The sequence below is a fragment of the Acartia tonsa genome, chromosome 1, assembly GCF_053477335.1.
Source record: "Acartia tonsa isolate MP-2025a chromosome 1, ASM5347733v1, whole genome shotgun sequence".
Taxonomy (NCBI): Eukaryota; Metazoa; Arthropoda; class Copepoda; order Calanoida; family Acartiidae; genus Acartia; species Acartia tonsa.
The window spans coordinates 15,680,266-15,698,123 of NC_137260.1; the positions used below are offsets into that span (position 1 = coordinate 15,680,266).

Below are 17,858 nucleotides of genomic sequence, written 5' to 3' on the forward strand. Positions count from 1 at the left end.
CCTTCAGAGACTACAGGCAACACTCGACGGAGCCTATACAAGCCTACATATCCACAAAGTGTGCGCTGTACCGGGAGGCCTACAGCCACGAAGATTTGGAGTTATTGATAGATGAACTAAATCGCGGCATTCGCAACGCCAATGTGAAATGCGTTATGATGGGTCATGAGATCGCCTCAGTACCTGAGTACATGAGGCGAGCCATGTTCACCGTGACCATGATCACCAAGCAGCTGAAGGAGGGTGTGTGCCTAGTGGACGCCACCGACGGGCTCACGGGATCGGCCAGCGTCCAGTTGCCCCAGTACGATGAGTCGGAGCCAATGGAGATTGGCGCCTTGGCTCCGGGTCTCCACCAGATGGGGAAGGTTGCACCAGACGACAAGATTCCAGGCCGCTGCTACCGCTGCCATGGGAAGGGCCACCGAATCAGAGATTGTCCTACGCCTATGGAGGTCAGCCTAGAAGAGCGACGCACCCAGCCACGCCGTGACCGTCCTGCCAAATGTGAACGTTGTCATTACGCAGGCCATACGGCAGCCGAGTGCAAGGCTGACTGGGACCAGGTAGCCGGCCGGAGACGTGTAGCTGACAAGGGCGCTCACTCAGGGAAGCCCAGCCAAGTAGCCAACATGGAAGGGAGCGCGCCCCCAGCAACACTCCAGCAAGCAGCCGCCCCCAGCGCGGCGGGCCAATCAGAAGGAATGCCGCAGTTTGGGACTATCCCAGCCAGGATCAACGTGCTGGGAGGAGCGGCTGAACCCAACCGGGTTGGCCTGGGCTTCAGCTTTAACCACTTGGGACCGGAGCTCGTGCAGCCAACCAACATTGCGGAGCCAGAAGTCCTGCGGCCTCAACCATTCAGCCTCAACATGATGGGGCCTGCCAGACCGAGTCCCCCCAGCAAGAGCGGAGGGGCGCTACCCAGCGCCACCGAGACAGTGTACGGGGAGGCCCTGGCAGCCGCCGAGCGGGAGAGGCGAGAGGCGCTAGCTGGCGCATCTGAGTCGATGTATGGGGTGCCATCCGGCGCCGCCACCTGGGAAGGACAAGAGGTGCGACCCCGCACCCCCAAGCTGATGTCTGGGGCGGCACCCGCCGCCGCCACCTGTGAAGACTGGGGGGTGCTATCCAGCGCCCCCACACTGGTGCCTGGGGCGACAACCGTCGCCGCCACCGAGATACCTGGACCCTGGAACGAGCCTGCAGCCCCAGAGGGAGGGGTGACATCCGTCACCCCCAGTCAGCCAGCGCCACCAGCCAGCAGGGAGAGTCCAGCTGCTGGTCAAGGAAGAGACCTACGTAGTTGAGAACGGACGGGTGGAGTCCCAGTCTGACCACCTGACCCTAGAGTGTCCCCATTCCGAGCTGTCCTGTATCACTGGAGAGGCCACATACGTGTGGGACCACCTGGGGAGAGATTGCCCCTTGAGGCTGATCCGCAGCCTCCAGCCCAGCCTGGTGATGAATGCGTTCCTGGTTGACCATCAGGCCCAATTCTTCATCAACATGACTACCCCCACCTCAATAGTGAACTGCGACTTTGAGGCCCATGCCACCAACCACCCAGCATTGTTCGTGGCAGCCGACCCGGCCGCAGCAGCGTTGCCCAGAGTATCGGCCAGGGACGTGGATGTCCCCCTCCAGGCCCAGATACATGCAGGTTACATCGGATTTACCCTGGAAACTGGAATGAGAAGCGCAGCAGCAGAAGAAGTAGCGGCCAATTGCTGGAAGCTCCAGCAGCTAGACCCGGCCCATCCGGTGCGTGTCCAGGGGAGCACGTTCTCTATTTTGAGGGGAGATGTATTGCTCCAGATTACCTGCCAACGTAATAAGTACGTGGTAAGGGAGAGCAATGAATGTTGGGACAAGGTGCCGGTGGAGCCCACAGGATTTGTAGATGCCGTGACAAAGGTGTATAGCGGCCACGCCACCAAGATTCCCTGCTCCTCCACCTACCCCCTAACTGTACACGCCGAGGAAGGATGGATAGAGCTAACTCCTGCACCTAAGAAGAGGCCGCCCCCGCTGGATACACCCAAGCAGCTGCTGACCGAGCCCTTAGATGACTTTAGCTCAGGAGGATTGTATTCTCAGGCCGAGCTGAATGACTGGCAGCAGCTACTAGCGTTCCCGGCGTATAAGGCCGCCATGCTGACCGGCCTGTCGTATGGTTCATGCGTCCAGCAAGGCAGCTGTTCAGCCACCGGAGACCATGGGATCGTGTCCTACAATATTATCCGACTGGCGGAGGCAGGGGAGGAAACCCTGGATGTCTGGGCTGGGTTCAGACAGGCTATTCACGAGTGGGGAGATGGCGCAGCCATACTGTGTCTGCTGCTGTTGATCCTCAAGCTGCTGGGAGACTTAACCATCATCTCACTGGCAGCTGCACAAGGAGGTGTACGAGCCGCCCTGAACGTGATGTCACAAGTATTCCTGTATCACCCAACCTTGTATCGTAAGGCCTTGGCCAGGGCCAGGCTCACCCATGCCAAGTCCCGGGACTTTTCAGTGGACTGGGATGCCATTCCTATTGGCCGGGAAGCAGCCGAGGAGATGGTATCCATGAGATCAGCCGATAGTGGAAATGACCGCCCAGGCAGGCCTGGGCCACACTCTGGAAAGCCCCGCGGCCCCTCGGGAGGCCAGGCTGTCGCCCAGACAGTCAACCTGGTAGTTAGTGCCCCAGCCGCTGCCAACACCAGCCAGAATGCCCCGTTGCTGACCGGTCCCGCAGCGGCTGCGCCCCATGCCAACCTGACACCCGCTGGCGCCAAGCTACGTGCCCAACAAAAGCCAGCCTCTACCTTCTACCCCACGTTGGGGGCCCATCAGCCCTGAAAATCACCACTAGGATTCCATTGAATCATTATCTCTTGTACATAATAGCCCCTAATGAGCGGGCAGAAGGCCTCAACCACTGTCGGAAGTCTGGCAGGGAAACCCCCTCCCAGCCTTCCGAGGGGAGAGTTGTGGTATTCGGCAGCCGTGAGCCATGTTCTATGGCAACCCTGACCTTGGTTCGGAGAAGGGCCGAGGGCCCTCCCCCGAGTACTGGGGAAGGGGTCAGCTGACCCCTCCCTATGCCTTAAAATTAATGATAGATTTTGACAGCCTTATTATGGTTAAGCTGTATTGTTTGGTTCCCCCACCCTTTCCAGGGATGGGGGATCATTATTGCCCAATCTGATTATTGTATATGTATTTATATTGATTCTGCTTTATGATTACTTATTCCAATCTGTGTATTTATTGTTTGTTGTATATAACTTTAGTAAACCTTAGACCCTGAATAAAGGAACATCTGAATAGACTCTGTTTATTATTTAGTGATTGCTAGAGAAGCGCAGCTTCTCTATAATATACGTGTCCACGTCTGTTCGCACTGCCGTAGTCATTTGAACTCGGGTGTCTGCCATTTAACCTAGGCGGATACCACACGATCATACGAGTATAGGATAATGAAGTTTAATTATGAAATGATGGAATTAACCTACTGGATTGAATTTTTAAATGGTGGTAAAAACTTTGTTTATTAATAATTTTCTTAAAAGATTTGAATGTAATCGAAGAAACACAATCTCTGAAAAGCAAGGAAATTGCATTAATTGTGTACACAAACACACACACACTCACACACACATTTACACATACACACACAAATTTGCAAACCCCACATTATTGGCAAAAACATGCACACATTTACACAGATTCCCCTGTCATATCTTTGTGCTGTTATCATATCAACATGGTTAATAAGTTATTATTGAATAGACAAATAGCTTTAAACATATCAAAGGCTTCAATATAAAAATCATCCCTAACCTATCTAATTTTTCCTAAAAAGAAGGACTCAATCAATTTATAATACTAAAATCTTTATCTTCAAACAAAAAACCTATATATGTATGTAATGTAATGTATATAAACAAATTTTCGTAAAGAAAGTAAATTTCTAAAAAATATATAACAGATTTGATTTCTTAGATGAGATAAGAAAATACCCAAAATTTTATAATTACGTCTTTTTGGTTTACCTAAAAAACTTTTAAGTATCAAATTTTTCCACCTATATCTTTATCTAGAGAAGGGGTAACATTGTTTTTCATAAATGGGGGAATAATTTAATATTGTCCTATACCTGAATCCCTGTTTTTTGCCAATTTTTTACAAGAATTTTTCTCAGCATTCGTTAAATATAAACATCAAAAAGAATTAAATATACATCCATAGAAATCATATTGAAAATACTGCTTTTGATACTGTAATAAATAAATCATAATATATGTGTGTGTGTTTGTGTGTGTGTGTGTGTGTGTGTGTGTGAGGGGTTGTCTGTGTTTGTGTGTGTGTGTGTGTGTGTCTGTGTGTACATGATTTGCAAATGCAGAAATGAAAACTGCATGAATGTGAGTGTATGTGTATGTGTATAAGTGTGTGTGTGTGTGTAGGACTGGTGTGCAGTGCACAAATATCCAGGCAGGGCTTGTACCGGTGGGAATTTTTATATTGGTGGGTTTATACCCCCCCTTCCCCACTGCCAATATTTTTCACAATTAGATTAATTGAAATAATGTTTATAAAGAGAAAGGCAAGAAGGGACAAGACAATGGCCGATAAGTTTATGTACATCCCCAATGAAAATTAACCCTTTTTTTAGAATCCAATAAGTGGTTAAAACATTTGGACACTCAACTTATTCAACCATCCATATAAATAAAATGAAAGTCCCCAAAGTGGAGCCAACGAATAAGAAAACGTTATTATTAAACTTTGGGGACTAATTTAATAAACAGCCCCCCTTCCTCACTGGGTAAAATATAAAGATATTTTGCTTTGTTTTTAACCTTTATATTCAAAGTGCTAAAATAAAATTATTTTCTTAAGCTTTGTAAATTACTTACAGCCTGGTATTTTAAGTGAGCTGATACTTAATTATAGAACAAACTTGAATTAAATTTCAACTTTTTTTTAAATATTCCAAGTACGCCCTGCTATAAAGCAATACCACTATATAAATTTTGATTCTAAAGATAATTTTTCCATGAATAATTACAGTACATGCTAATAAAGATGCAAGTTATCTGAGTAATTCAACTAGTTTGTGAATGGTTATTATCCCCTACAAACCCCTCCAAAAAATATAAATTAGATTATTTAATTTTGTAAACAGCTTGGCCGCAATATTCTTAATTCAGCCACAAAAAAAAAGCCAGTTGTTTCCTAGGTTTTCTGGATAGCCGCGCAAGGTTAGGGCACTTCTGGTATTGGCTCCGTAGGTTTAGGCGCCCCCGCATATCATGGGCGTAGGACCTCCCTCCTCCATTTTTTTAATTGATTTAAAAATAAGGGGAAAGGGGTTCATGCTTGATAGGTTTTTCTTATCTAAAACATCAAATCGCCGACGCCGAGCCATCATTTCACTTCACAAATGTAACTGATATGTTATTAGTTGTTTGTAAGAATCCTAGGACCCCAGAAAGTTTGCATTAAAGTGGTAATGTGGTAATTCTAAAAGTTTTCAATAATTACTTACCAACCATTACTCCATTACTTTTTCTCTTAATTATATTACTTTTCTCTTTTATATTTACCATGCATTAGTTTAGTAATATTTTTTAGTAGCGTAGCTACTCCATAATTAACTTGATAAGTAAACTGATATTTTCTCTACTGCTATTTGAGATAGACAGCTGAAATTTTTAATAGTGATTCCCTGTACCAAGGAGCATCCAGTTTATAATTAACTTGGTTCGTTAGTATGTCGGTCAAGCTTCCAAATACTATTTTTTTTTGTCGCATATTTTCACTTCCTTTTTATATGACAACTGAACATCTGCTCTACAACTCACTTTGTCCTTTTGTCCATCCATGATTTGTTTGTGCTTCGCTACTTATGGATATTATCATCTTTGTTTTTTTTTACTTGTTTGAAATACTAAAGTAGCTGGATGTATGTAAGTTTGTATTCCATAATTATTACAAGTTTAGTATTTGTCTAGAAAGAAACTTCTATGTCATTGAAAATAGGTTTTAAGACAGAATGTATTCTTTTTGTGCATGGCATTGTAAAATAGCATGATTATATTGTTATTATTCAAGTAACTTTCATCTTCTGAAACATGAAACAACACCTCATAATATTATCACAGCTTTGATCTTTAAACAAGGATTTCAAACTTTATAAGAAGCGAAGCAAACAATTTTTAACAGCTAAACAAACGGACATAAGGAGTTAAAGAGCTGATGCTTTTAAGAAAATATTCACAAAAAAAGATTTAGAAATTTATAATAGTTAGTAGTCAAGAAAACCATTTTTCATTTATATCCATTTCTGATGAAACGGCGTACAAAGTGAATTATAGTGTATGTTCCGATTGGTTAGAATTATTATTACATAAGTAGGCACTAAAGCAATTGAAAATATTCCCATTTAGACAGAGAGATTTTTAGAGCAGCTTTGCTGCTACAAAATTTGCCCATATATGTGTTCTCTTTTAAATAAGAGAGAAAAGGCTTTTCTGAACTTTTGATGCCTGGAAATTTTTTCTCTATGATGTTAAAATATGAAACTGAATATTTTATCACAGAGAAATAAAGTCAGGCAGATTGAAATAGTCGGAGAGAGAGGAAAGGTTATCTTGAATTCAATGTTTTGTACCCGCAGGGTTGGCAATCAGGGATCTAAAGGGAAAAGACAATGACCGATAAATCAATTTATTAACCATTGCGTAAATAACAATTTGTGGTTGAAACGTTTCAAAACTTTATCAATCAACCTATCAAAATTCAGTAAAAGTTCCCAAAGTTGTAAAGCCAACGAATAAGAAAACGTTATTTTAAAATGATGATGACTGATGTTAGAATTAGGCCTATGTCTAGTCTCTTTCCTCCCGGGTTTGCAATACAAGGAGGTATGTACTGTACAAATTATAGCCCAAAAAAGGTGACCAAAGTCAAGTGATCTTTTTTTAAAAAGATTAAAATACAGACCTCATAATTATAGGGGCTATTGTACTATTATCATCCTATTATATTAATGGTTCCCCTTTTTTCAGCAAAGTCCACATAGGTCCAGAGAAGGTTTATAACTATTTTGGGGGAGGGTATCTCTACCATCACAAGAGAAATCACCCTTCCCAATAAAAAAAAAACATTTCCCTGTTTAAACTAAAATCGAAAGATAACTCCCTATTCCCTCAAGTGTACCTAGAGGCCTCTAGGGGCGTATCCGCTAGTATTATAAAAAGTAGTAAGGTTTTTTGGTTGTCAGAAGAGTTCTCGGTTATCATTGAGTTTTCCAATTTTCCTCTCCAACCCCCCATTCGAACATAGATCCCAAGATAAAGATTGAAAGTTCAGATTTGACCTGTAAATCATGGTACCCAAAATTTTATAAATACGTTATTTCTCTAAGTTGGATTTGAAAACTTTAGGACTTTCATTGATTAAAATCTTGATTGGTTGGTGTCCAAACTTCTTAAAAGGACTCTCCACAGAAAAATCAACTTTGGATTTTTGAAAATCTAACCTGAAATTATTATTCTCTGTTCAATTTTAAGCATTTTTTGTTTTTGTGGCATCACGATCGAAGCCCTTTGAAATTTTTTACCTCCTTTAAGTGAATCCTCCCGCCATTCAATTTGTGCTGCTTTAGTGATTTTTAGCTTCTATGTTGCCGCATTCATCGCCCTTCTCCGCCGCTACTCCGCTATTCATTGCTGTACGTCGCGTTTCAATACATGCTCCCCTCTCCCTTGTTCAGAAATTAAATGGAGGCTGGGGGTGTTGTGTATAGCGACGTATGCAATGTATAGCGGAGTAGCGGCGGAGAAGGGCGAAGAATGCGGCAACTGCGGCAAAAGATGGTTATATTTGGCGGAGGCGAACACAAAATGGAGGCGGCAGGATTGTCCAGTCAAGGAAGAGGATAAATCGTAGAGCGGCCGTTTGCAATGGAGCAAATGTTCTTTAGCGGCAAACATATATTGAGTGGAGGAAAGTGTAGTATATATTGTTATAGCGGCAGTACAAATAGGCGGCGGACAAAATTTTCAAAGGGCTTCGATCGCGATGCCACAAAAACAAAAAATGCCTAAAATTGAACAGAGAAAAATAGTTTCAGGTTAGATTTTCAAAAATCCAAAGTTGATTTTTCTGTGGAGAGTCCTTTTAAGGATCCTTATTTCAATCCACGAATGTAGCATGAATAGAGAAATTTAAGAATAAATCTTAACAGTAGGGGCAGGGAAGGTAAGAGGGATAAAACTCCCCCCCCCCCCCCTCCTAAAACAATAATTTATTATGAGGGGGGCGGGTCATGACATAACTTTCCCAAAAGTTGTTAAATGAGTGGATTTATTATTACTTGGATCTTAAACCAGATTATCATGTACTACAAACTGAAAGGTGTAAATGGCTAAAATGACCATGTTAGCAACCTAAATTGACAATAATATTTCCCTTATAATAATATCACGTAAATTCTATATCCAAATCCATATACAGTGTGTTTTTTTTTATGAGAACTTTTTTGAAAGCAATTTTACCCCACTTATAGTTATCAGAATTTAATGATCAAGGGCTTATTTTCTTCCTTTTTTATAACCATTTATAGAACATAAAAAAATATTTCAGTTTTTATTTAAAAAGTGCAGAAAAATCAAAAATTCAAAACCTAGGTGTCAACATCTAAAAATGGTTTTAGCGCATTTTTCTCATGCTCAAATCTTCTACCCTTTGCAAGAATGGCTGCAAAACGCTTCAAAGTTGAGATATAGAGCTAAAAATGTATACAGATACTATTAGGGACATTTACTAGAACATATCAAAGTTTAAAGGCCATATCTTATCCAAGGAGGGGGTACTGGCCCCCCAAAGTCGACTACTGAAAATCAAATTTTTTTCTTGCAAAGGGTAGAAGATTTGAGCTTAAGAAAAATGCGCTAACCAATTTTTAGATGTTGACACCCAAGTTTTGAATTTTTGATTTTACTGTACTTTTTAAATAAAAACTTAAATATTTTATTGATGTTCTATAAATAGTTATAAAAAACGAAGAAAATAAGCCGTTAATCATTAAATTCTGTTAACTATAAGTGGGGTAGAATTGCTTTCAAAAAAGTTCTCATAAAAAAAAACACACTGTATATCTAGGCAGGATGATAATAATATTTTATATAAAACCGATGAATAAAAGATCTTTCCCCGGGGATTAATATCAGGGATCTTAAGGGATAAGACATTGATAGAAATACCAAAAAATTTCCCCCTCTGCAGATTATTATTATTGTTTGTAAGTTTGGACAATAAGAGTTTGAACCATCCAACACAATTAAATAAAGGCACCATTTTTTAGCCAAAAAGTATAATGTTGTTACAAAACTTTGAGTACCAGTATAATTTACAGTCCAATGTCTTCTCCCTTCCTGGGTTAATATTAATATGAAAAGAATATACTAGGATATTACTACAGAAACCTTCGCAAATATTTATATTTATATCCCAAACAAGGATGACAAAATCCACAAGTAGTGTAGCATATATATCATATATTGATGGAAACACGTCAATGTAACTTAAAGAGAAGATATGGTCATTTGTAATTTGTCAGGAATATATCTATAAAAAGTCACAAAACTTTTCACGTATGTTTTGATATCTATATTTTTGTAGAATGACTAACAGACCGACGAACCGATAAAAATATATACTGGATGCTCAATAAATCTTCAATAAAAGTTTAGCCTTACATCTTGAATAGCAGCCGAGAAAATCACATTTCCCCAATTATTAGGGCGTTATGGATGGAATAATAAACAGATGGATGGATGGACGGATGGGTAGATAACAAAAACTTTATAGCTTGTGCTTTGTTCTTTTATAATAAGTATTTTGCATCACCTGTTAATTCTAATGTTTAATACTGCTATGTTAGGCGATTGGCGGTTTCAGAATGCCTTTGTTGGTTGTCTGTTGAACTTTTGGAAACGTGATCTTTTCACCCCCCCCCCCCCTCCCTATACTAAAATAGCTTGGATGTCCTTTGGTACATCAATTTAGGTCCTTATTGAACTAGAGACAATTTGGGCTAAACTTCAAGTTTTAAAGGAATTTTATAGAATAACAATTTTTATTGCCTATTATATTTTAAGGTTTCCTGTAATGCTGGATATGATCTAAAGAACAGCTCCAAGACGAAATTTCGATGCAGGTATTTTATCATTCACAATTAAAATGGCGATTCCTATAACGATTTGATATAAAGTGTAAACATTTTAAAAACAAATTTAAAAAATTAAAAACTTCAAACGTATACATTGACGCACAATTTGATATTTCAGAATTTTATAATATTTTTATATTTTGCTGCTATTTTTGAAGCAATCGTACTTGTTTATAACTATTTCTTCATTTGTCCTTAATTAATTGTTTCATTTTGTTTAGGAAAGGTGAATGGAAGCCCGAGGACCCAGAATGTATCAGTAAGCCCCAACCCTGCCAGCTACCACAGAAAAATATTAAGCATGCAAGTTTTAAACAGGTTAGGCAAATCAATCAGGGATCTAAAGTAATAAGAAAATGGCCGATAAATTGATGTACATTCCCAATGATTATACACGAAACTATCCCTCATGTGCATTACAATTAGTGGCTGAAACGTTTGGGCACTCAACTTAATTAATCAACCAATCAAAATATAAAATAAGTCCCTAAAGTTGTTGAGCCAACTAATAAGAAAACGTTATTATAAAACTTTGGGGACTAATTTAATAAACAGCCCAATATCCTCTCCCTCCCTGCCAATCAATCATATTTTACAGGTCGACTTGACTGTTTCTTTTCAATAACAGTCAACATTTCAAGTCTACATTCTTTGTTGATAACAGTCATAGCATGCATCCTATGTTTGTACACTAATATTATTATTATTTATCTAAAATTATAGAAATATTAAACATTTTGTCTTGCATAAATGAAGGAAATGAATTTATCATAACTTGGATCTTAAACCAGATTATAAAGTGAAACTTGTAGCTGGCTAAAACAACGACCGCCTCTCATCTAAACCCTTTACCCCATCCCCTCCCCTCCTAATGGATGAACGAACTGACCAATAGGGGATGTCCATGTTAGCAACCTAAATTGAAGACAATTTTCATATCCACGTATATTTAAAAACCATTATGTATGTAGCAGAGGCGTCAAAGCCGGGGGGGAAATTTGCTTGGGGGGTAATTACCCCCCGAAATTTTTGGGAAGGGATAATTTAGATACTATTAAATATTTAGTATTAATAATGCGCGCGAAGCGCACCAAATTTTTTTTTTATTAGGGTTAATATTTTTGGGGGGCTATTCTTCCCTCCCTAAGTCTATATGTCTGTTCAGTTGTGTATGTTATGCAATTTTCATAGACGGAATATTTTGATTTGACATCTTAACTTCATATATTACAAGTAACTTTGCGTTAAAGGTTTGAAATCATCCAAACTTTGTGAAATAGATGTTTAGTTTGATTATTAAAACTGTGTTTAGATTGGTCCTGAATCTGAAGCAAATATGTTAAATGATACCCATGTAAAGGATGGTGCCCTGGTCCAGGCATCTTGTGAAGAAGGATACCTTCTTGATGGTCCACAGGTATATATGTAAGTAGTGGCGTGCGGTAGAGGAGTGTCTAAACCCCCTTAAAAATGAAATTTGCCACCCTTTTTTTCCACCCCCAAATGGTTTCACACCTCCCTTTTAAATATAATGAAAAGTATTTTTTTCTGATATAATGTTTAATTTTACAAAAATACAAACAATAAAAACTAGAGGATTCATTACTTTAGTTAATAATCAAGTTCTCAGATTGTAATTTTAATGACCTATAAATATAATTTAAGTTCTTCTCCCAATTTAAAAATCTAAAGCAATATGTTTAAAGTATTAATAATGATTAAAATAACAATTCTTACTTGTGTTTGAAGAAAAATCTTTCCTATTTCTTTATCTGCTATGAACAAACTATATTTTTAAAATGAAAATGTATATTTGTCTTACAGGTTATAGAATGCCAGGATGGAAGCTGGAACGGATCAAGGTATTACTAATATATTTACAAGATTTCTAAATAAAATTGCCAAGTAGTTCATTATTCATAATTTTAGTATATTTGACGTTTTCCCTCATGTGTCTAGCCGAGCACAGAACCAGCCCCCCCCCCCCACACTTTTTTTTTAATTGAAAATAATGAGGGTAGTTTTCGTTTAGTTGTTTATTACTTAGGTGAGGTTAGATTAGGTTATATTCGGTACTGAGTAGCCACGCAGGATTAGGATAATTATGGCCCCGCATTCTATAGGAAAAACACTACTACCTTATTTTCAATTTATTCCAAAATAAGGGGGGGGGGAGGTTTCAGTGCTTGATTGGCACTTTGAGGGAAAGCTACTTTTTTATTTAGTTTAGCCTGGTGTTCAGTAAAACCTTGCATCCTGCCAAACATTGAACATGGTTTCTATACTCAATACAGGTCTATGCAATTTAATTATGAAAAAATGCGATGTTTTTCTGCAGGAATAAGGTATAACCAACAAGCAAATGAATTTGAAAATTGATTTGGGGGGCAAAATAACGCAACTTTTATTAAATTGACTTTTTTGGCTGTCGTTGGGGGGCAAAATTTGTATTTCACCATCAAGAAATCGAGGTGGATCGCGGCAATTTATAAATCTTGTGCATTCTTTGTAAACAAAAAAATTCAATAATAAATACTTAAACCACAAAAGACAAGTAAAAATTGAATATATCTTCTCCCTAATATTATGATAAAATCCTACCTATGGTTAATCTTATTGCCCCTTCCCTTTTTGACTCACTATAAACTTGATTTAATAGGGATAAAGTCCCTGAAATAACCTCTTTAGAAAATCACGAAACCTCATATAAACAAAATATTTTATTCAGTGTTGGATCGCTGGCACCTCCAGGTGAATATGTCCAGGTGGAGTGTCGGCATGCCAGCTCTACATTTAAGCTTTACTGTGATGCAGGAGTGTTCTTTTTTATTTTCTTGAGTAATTTATGAAATTTAGACATGTTAGAATTGTCTTATCGATTCCAAACTTTGCATGTTGATTCCTATAACAGTTAGGAAGCGTAGCAACTCTCCAATCATTAACAGAATGGCCGTATATCCATTTTTTGCATGTTGATTTTTAACTTTTAATAAGAAATTTTTATGTGATATAATTATTTGTTTTTGGAATACTGATTCCTAGGACAACATAGTACAACGTTACTTTTCTATAATCAAACCTAAAAATGTAAGTATGTCATTAAACAGTATCCTATATTTAAACAGTTAGCAACAAATTTACTTAATATTTTGTTTAAACTTATATAATTATATTTTACTTATTCAGTTCTGACACTCTACAAGTGTTAATGGAAATTTGTCCTACCATTTCAGAACTTTGCTTTTATGGATGTTGTCATTCTTATTAAGCTTAGGTTTTTGGATGAAATGAAAAAAAACTGCCCCTTTGAACCAAAATATGAACATGTTCTTGAATTAAGAATCAATAAAGATAATTAAATCTGAACACATGATTCAGGAAGTATCCAATCTGAGCTTCCTGTGTGTCCTGCAATACCACCTAGCAACCAAACCTACCAGGATACCAGCATTGTTAGGGTAAAAGTATTTTATCAGATGTACTGAATTTTAGTTTCCGAAAGTGTACCTAGCCTCCGCGTCTTAACTCAATATTTACTACTAGCTAAAAAAGCTTTAAACTTCCCAGAAAATCTAAATTTGAAAAATTAAAATTTTGAATGTATAATGTATAAATCGTTTATACATTATATCGCTTTTCTCTTTGACCAGAGTAGCTAAAAATAGCGTTTGCACTAATTGGGTTATCTGCTGTACACATTTGGAAATTATTGAAGAAATAGGTAATCCATTTTCAGCACATCTTTTATCATGATCACTTGGACTTCAGATAATATGATTATAGCTCTTTACATAGTGGAAACTTTTTAAATTAAACTATGCCTTGTATCGAAAGTGACAAAAACACAGTTACTACAGTTTTTTAAAATTTATTTTTCTTCAAGTTTTTTAATATTACAAATCTGATAATCATGATTTAAGAGATAAGACAATGATGACAACTAAATTGTTCCTTCTGCAGATAACAAAATTAATTGATAAGTATAGACACAGCTAGTTTGGTACCAAACAATCACAATTCAATAAAAGTACCCAAAGATTTTTAGCCAACGAATAAGACAACTTTTTTATAAAACTTAATAGTGAAATATTATCTCAGGACGGAGCCCCTCGAAGCTACTGCAATTCTCCACAGCACCATGAAGATGGAGGAATAGGAAAGAACGCAGTAAATAAAAAAGATAATTAACTCTTTCACATACAGAACCTTGTTGAGCACTGAATACCCCACCTCTTATTGTTTTATTACTTTGAAAAAAAGGGTGAGGGGTAGTTATTAGTTTATTTGTTTCGTGCTTTAGGTTTGGTTAGGTTAGGTTACATTGGGTATTGGGGAGCTTTAAAGGGGTTAGATAAGGATAAAGAACTTCACCCCACATTTTCAATTTATTTAGAAAAAGGTGGGGGGGGATTATTGTGTCGTAGAGATCATCAAGGTTGATAAATGTATTATTAACCTCTATATTCAGATTTACTTTCCACATCTGACAATTTTAGAAACAACATTACAACATTAAAAATTCTTACACGAAATAATAAGAATATTAGCACAAGAATTAGGCAATTGAATAATTATTTTAACTTGAAAATTCATTTTCTGGTAATATTTTCTTTTGCAACAATTTTTGCAAAAGAATTGGACGTTAATTCAATAAAGTTATATTGAAAATTAATTTTAAAAATCAAATTATTTCAAAAGTAATAACAGATCCACATATTTTATAAAATGTGCTTTCTACGTCCTTTAACATAGGTATGAACAACAAGTTCCAGATAGGTGCTACCATAGACTTTGGATGTGTGGTTACTAATGATTCAAGAAAGTTTGCCTGGAGATTGACGTAAGTACTTTCTATCCTATCAGCAACTTATGGACCATTTGGGTTCTGCTTTTTGGTATATCTTATATTCCTTTCATTCAAAATATTAATTGGGCACTGATACCCTTCCCCATAATTCAAAATGAATCATAAATAAAAGGGTTTGCATTAGTTTTTCGCTTGATTAAGTTTTACTTTTAGTCAGGTTAAGTTAGGTTATAAAGGGTACAGAGTAAGCTCATGAATGGTTATGTGGCTATGTTCCATGTAGCCAAGCTGTGGATTTCAAACAAGTTTATTATTATTATTATTATTAGATGTAGAGTGGATAGGTGGCTATGTTCCTTGTATCCAAGCTGTGGATTTCAAACAAGTTTATTATTATTATTATTATTATAATTATTAGATGTATAGATGGAGAGTGGATAGGTGGCTATGTTTCAGTAGCCAAGCTGTGGTTTTCAAACAAGTTTATTATTATTATTATAATTATTAGATGTATAGATGGAGAGTGGATAGGTGGCTATGTTTCAGTAGCCAAGCTGTGGTTTTCAAACAAGTTTATTATTATTATTATAATTATTAGATGTATAGATGGCGAGTGGATAGGTGGCTATGTTCCTTGTAGCCAAGCTGTGGATTTCAAACATGTTTATTATTTTTATTATTATTAGTTGTATAGATGGAGAGTGGATAGGTGGCTATGTTCCTTGTAGCCAAGCTGTGGATTTCAAACAAGTTTATTATTATTATTATTAGATGTATAGATGGAGAGTGGATAGGTGGCTATGTTCCTTGTAGTCAAGCTGTGGATTTCAAACAAGTTTATTATTATTATTATTAGATGTATAGATGGAGAGTGGATAGGTGGCTATGTTCCTTGTAGTCAAGCTGTGGATTTCAAACAAGTAGCTCAAGGTAATTAGCAATTATATGACAACGGACAACAAATTTATATACATAGATTAGGTTAGGTTAAGATTGTTTCATTTGAATAACATGAATCATATGCACAAATTTATATCCAGAATTCTTAACCTAATAATCTAACATAACCTAACCTAACTTAACCAAACCTAACTTAACCTAACTTTTGTCGGATGAGGTCGTTTGTAGGATTAGGTTTCATGTTCTTTAGGTCTTTTTTAATTAGGCCTTTTGTCTGATTTGGTCTGTCGTAGCAACGCCGTTGACGACCCCCTAAGGCACGCAACTGTATTTAATTACAATTTATTTCAGAGGTACCTCAGACCTGTTCATATGACCCGATAACACCCAATCTTGTGGCCTTTTATAATAATGAAGAGGTATGTCCTAATTATAGAGTTGTTACTCTGTATAGTATGTTTATATTCATATGATCCTATAATACCAAATCTTGTGGCCTTCTATAATAATGAAGAGGTATGTCCTGACTATATAGTTGGTTAATGGAGAAAGTCACTAAAAAATTGTACATGTGACGTCATAAAAATTAGGGAGATGAGAGGAGAAGTGGGAAAGAAAACCCCTTAAAAAGAGATGAAAAATCACTCATTTTTTGAGTGAATTTCTCCATTTACTTTGCTACTGTTTTATAGTTTACTGTTCTGTTCTTATAAACATGTAATTATCAATATGTTTATGTTATAATAAAACCTTGTTTCGGCTCATCCTTTTTTTGATGTTACATAAGAGATTTGAAAATATTCATGCAGTAAAAATGTAGATTATAATAAAACTATATGTGATTATATGCATCCAGCTTTTATGACGAATTCTGCTTTCATTTTTACAACACCACGTCCTTGGTTAGGGCATGTTTAAGAATTTTAAGATTAAGAGTAGGAGGTATTATAGGTTGTTCACTATAAACAGGCACGATTAATCACCGTGCACAGCTAGAACTAACATACAATGGTTCTGCCATCAAAGGGTTGGCTGTGGTTTTAGTTTATCAAAATAAAACTAACTTTGTGTTAAACCCTCTACTAAAGGTTTGGGTTCTTGTTACCAAACATTCAGAGCATAAACCATTACAAAACAAATTTTAGAAATATATTACATCCATGCATGACAACTAACATATCTAAGATCCAGATATAGAAATGAAATAAGTCACTCCCCCCCCCCCCCATATTGACGCCCACTGGTCCTTGAAAAGATGAAAGCCTTCCATCCCAAAATTGTGGAGAATTATGGTAAATTCCAGGGATACAGGGGGGGATAGCTATAGGTCAATACAAGATAGATAAACCATCCACCAGCATAATGATCACAATCTGTTTCATATAATCGAAAATATTGAAGAAAAATTTATTTATTTTCCATTTACCTTTCCCCGTATCCCTGATAGAATGCCCAGTTTTGAATAAATGTGCACTGCAATTGGATTTTTATTGTTGGCCATGCTTTGGCCAAGAACAGGGACGTCGATGTTGAAAATCTAAATTAATCTAGCAAAAAATTAATTTAAGTAAGGTTGTAAATAAGGTCAGGGGGGTGTTGTTAGTTTCTTTTGTGTTTATTACTTTTGATCAGGTTAAATACCGGGTTGTCCTGTAGGTTCACTGCTTGATAGGTACTACGAGGGAAAGCACCCAAAAAATCTATTCAACTATGAAAATGCAGTCCAATTTTGCTAAAATAACTAAAAACATCTTTAGAATTTAGACTTTAAATTCTTTAGAATAGGCTTATATAGGCACAATAAAATTCAACCCTACCCACAAAAAAATTGTGAAATCGGGTATTACATAAAAATTCTTACATAAAAAAGAAAAGTTTTTATGACTTTAATGTTTATTTTTATTATTCTCTATGCTATGT

At 37.3% G+C, this 17,858-nt stretch overlaps 2 protein-coding genes across 2 annotated transcripts in view; both read left to right on the forward strand.

Annotated features, from left to right (window-relative positions):
* LOC145326566 (protein lev-9-like) overlaps window positions 1–13,080 on the forward strand; it is an 80,322-nt gene extending 67,242 nt beyond the window's left edge. The window contains exons 26-31 of the mRNA XM_080169940.1: window positions 10,161–10,219; window positions 10,453–10,549; window positions 11,544–11,648; window positions 12,056–12,093; window positions 12,457–12,525; window positions 12,960–13,080. Of these exons, the coding sequence (XP_080026066.1) occupies window positions 10,161–10,219; window positions 10,453–10,549; window positions 11,544–11,648; window positions 12,056–12,093; window positions 12,457–12,525; window positions 12,960–13,080 (489 nt within the window). The remainder of the gene's footprint in view (window positions 1–10,160; window positions 10,220–10,452; window positions 10,550–11,543; window positions 11,649–12,055; window positions 12,094–12,456; window positions 12,526–12,959) is intronic.
* A 527-nt stretch (window positions 13,081–13,607) lies between these two features.
* Window positions 13,608–17,858, forward strand: part of LOC145313725 (locomotion-related protein Hikaru genki-like) — a 50,966-nt gene continuing 46,715 nt past the window's right edge. Inside the window, exons 1-5 of the mRNA XM_080153282.1 lie at window positions 13,608–13,689; window positions 14,330–14,383; window positions 14,980–15,071; window positions 15,895–15,968; window positions 16,290–16,357. Coding sequence (XP_080009408.1) covers window positions 14,986–15,071; window positions 15,895–15,968; window positions 16,290–16,357 — 228 coding nt within the window. The 5' untranslated portion in view covers window positions 13,608–13,689; window positions 14,330–14,383; window positions 14,980–14,985. The remainder of the gene's footprint in view (window positions 13,690–14,329; window positions 14,384–14,979; window positions 15,072–15,894; window positions 15,969–16,289; window positions 16,358–17,858) is intronic.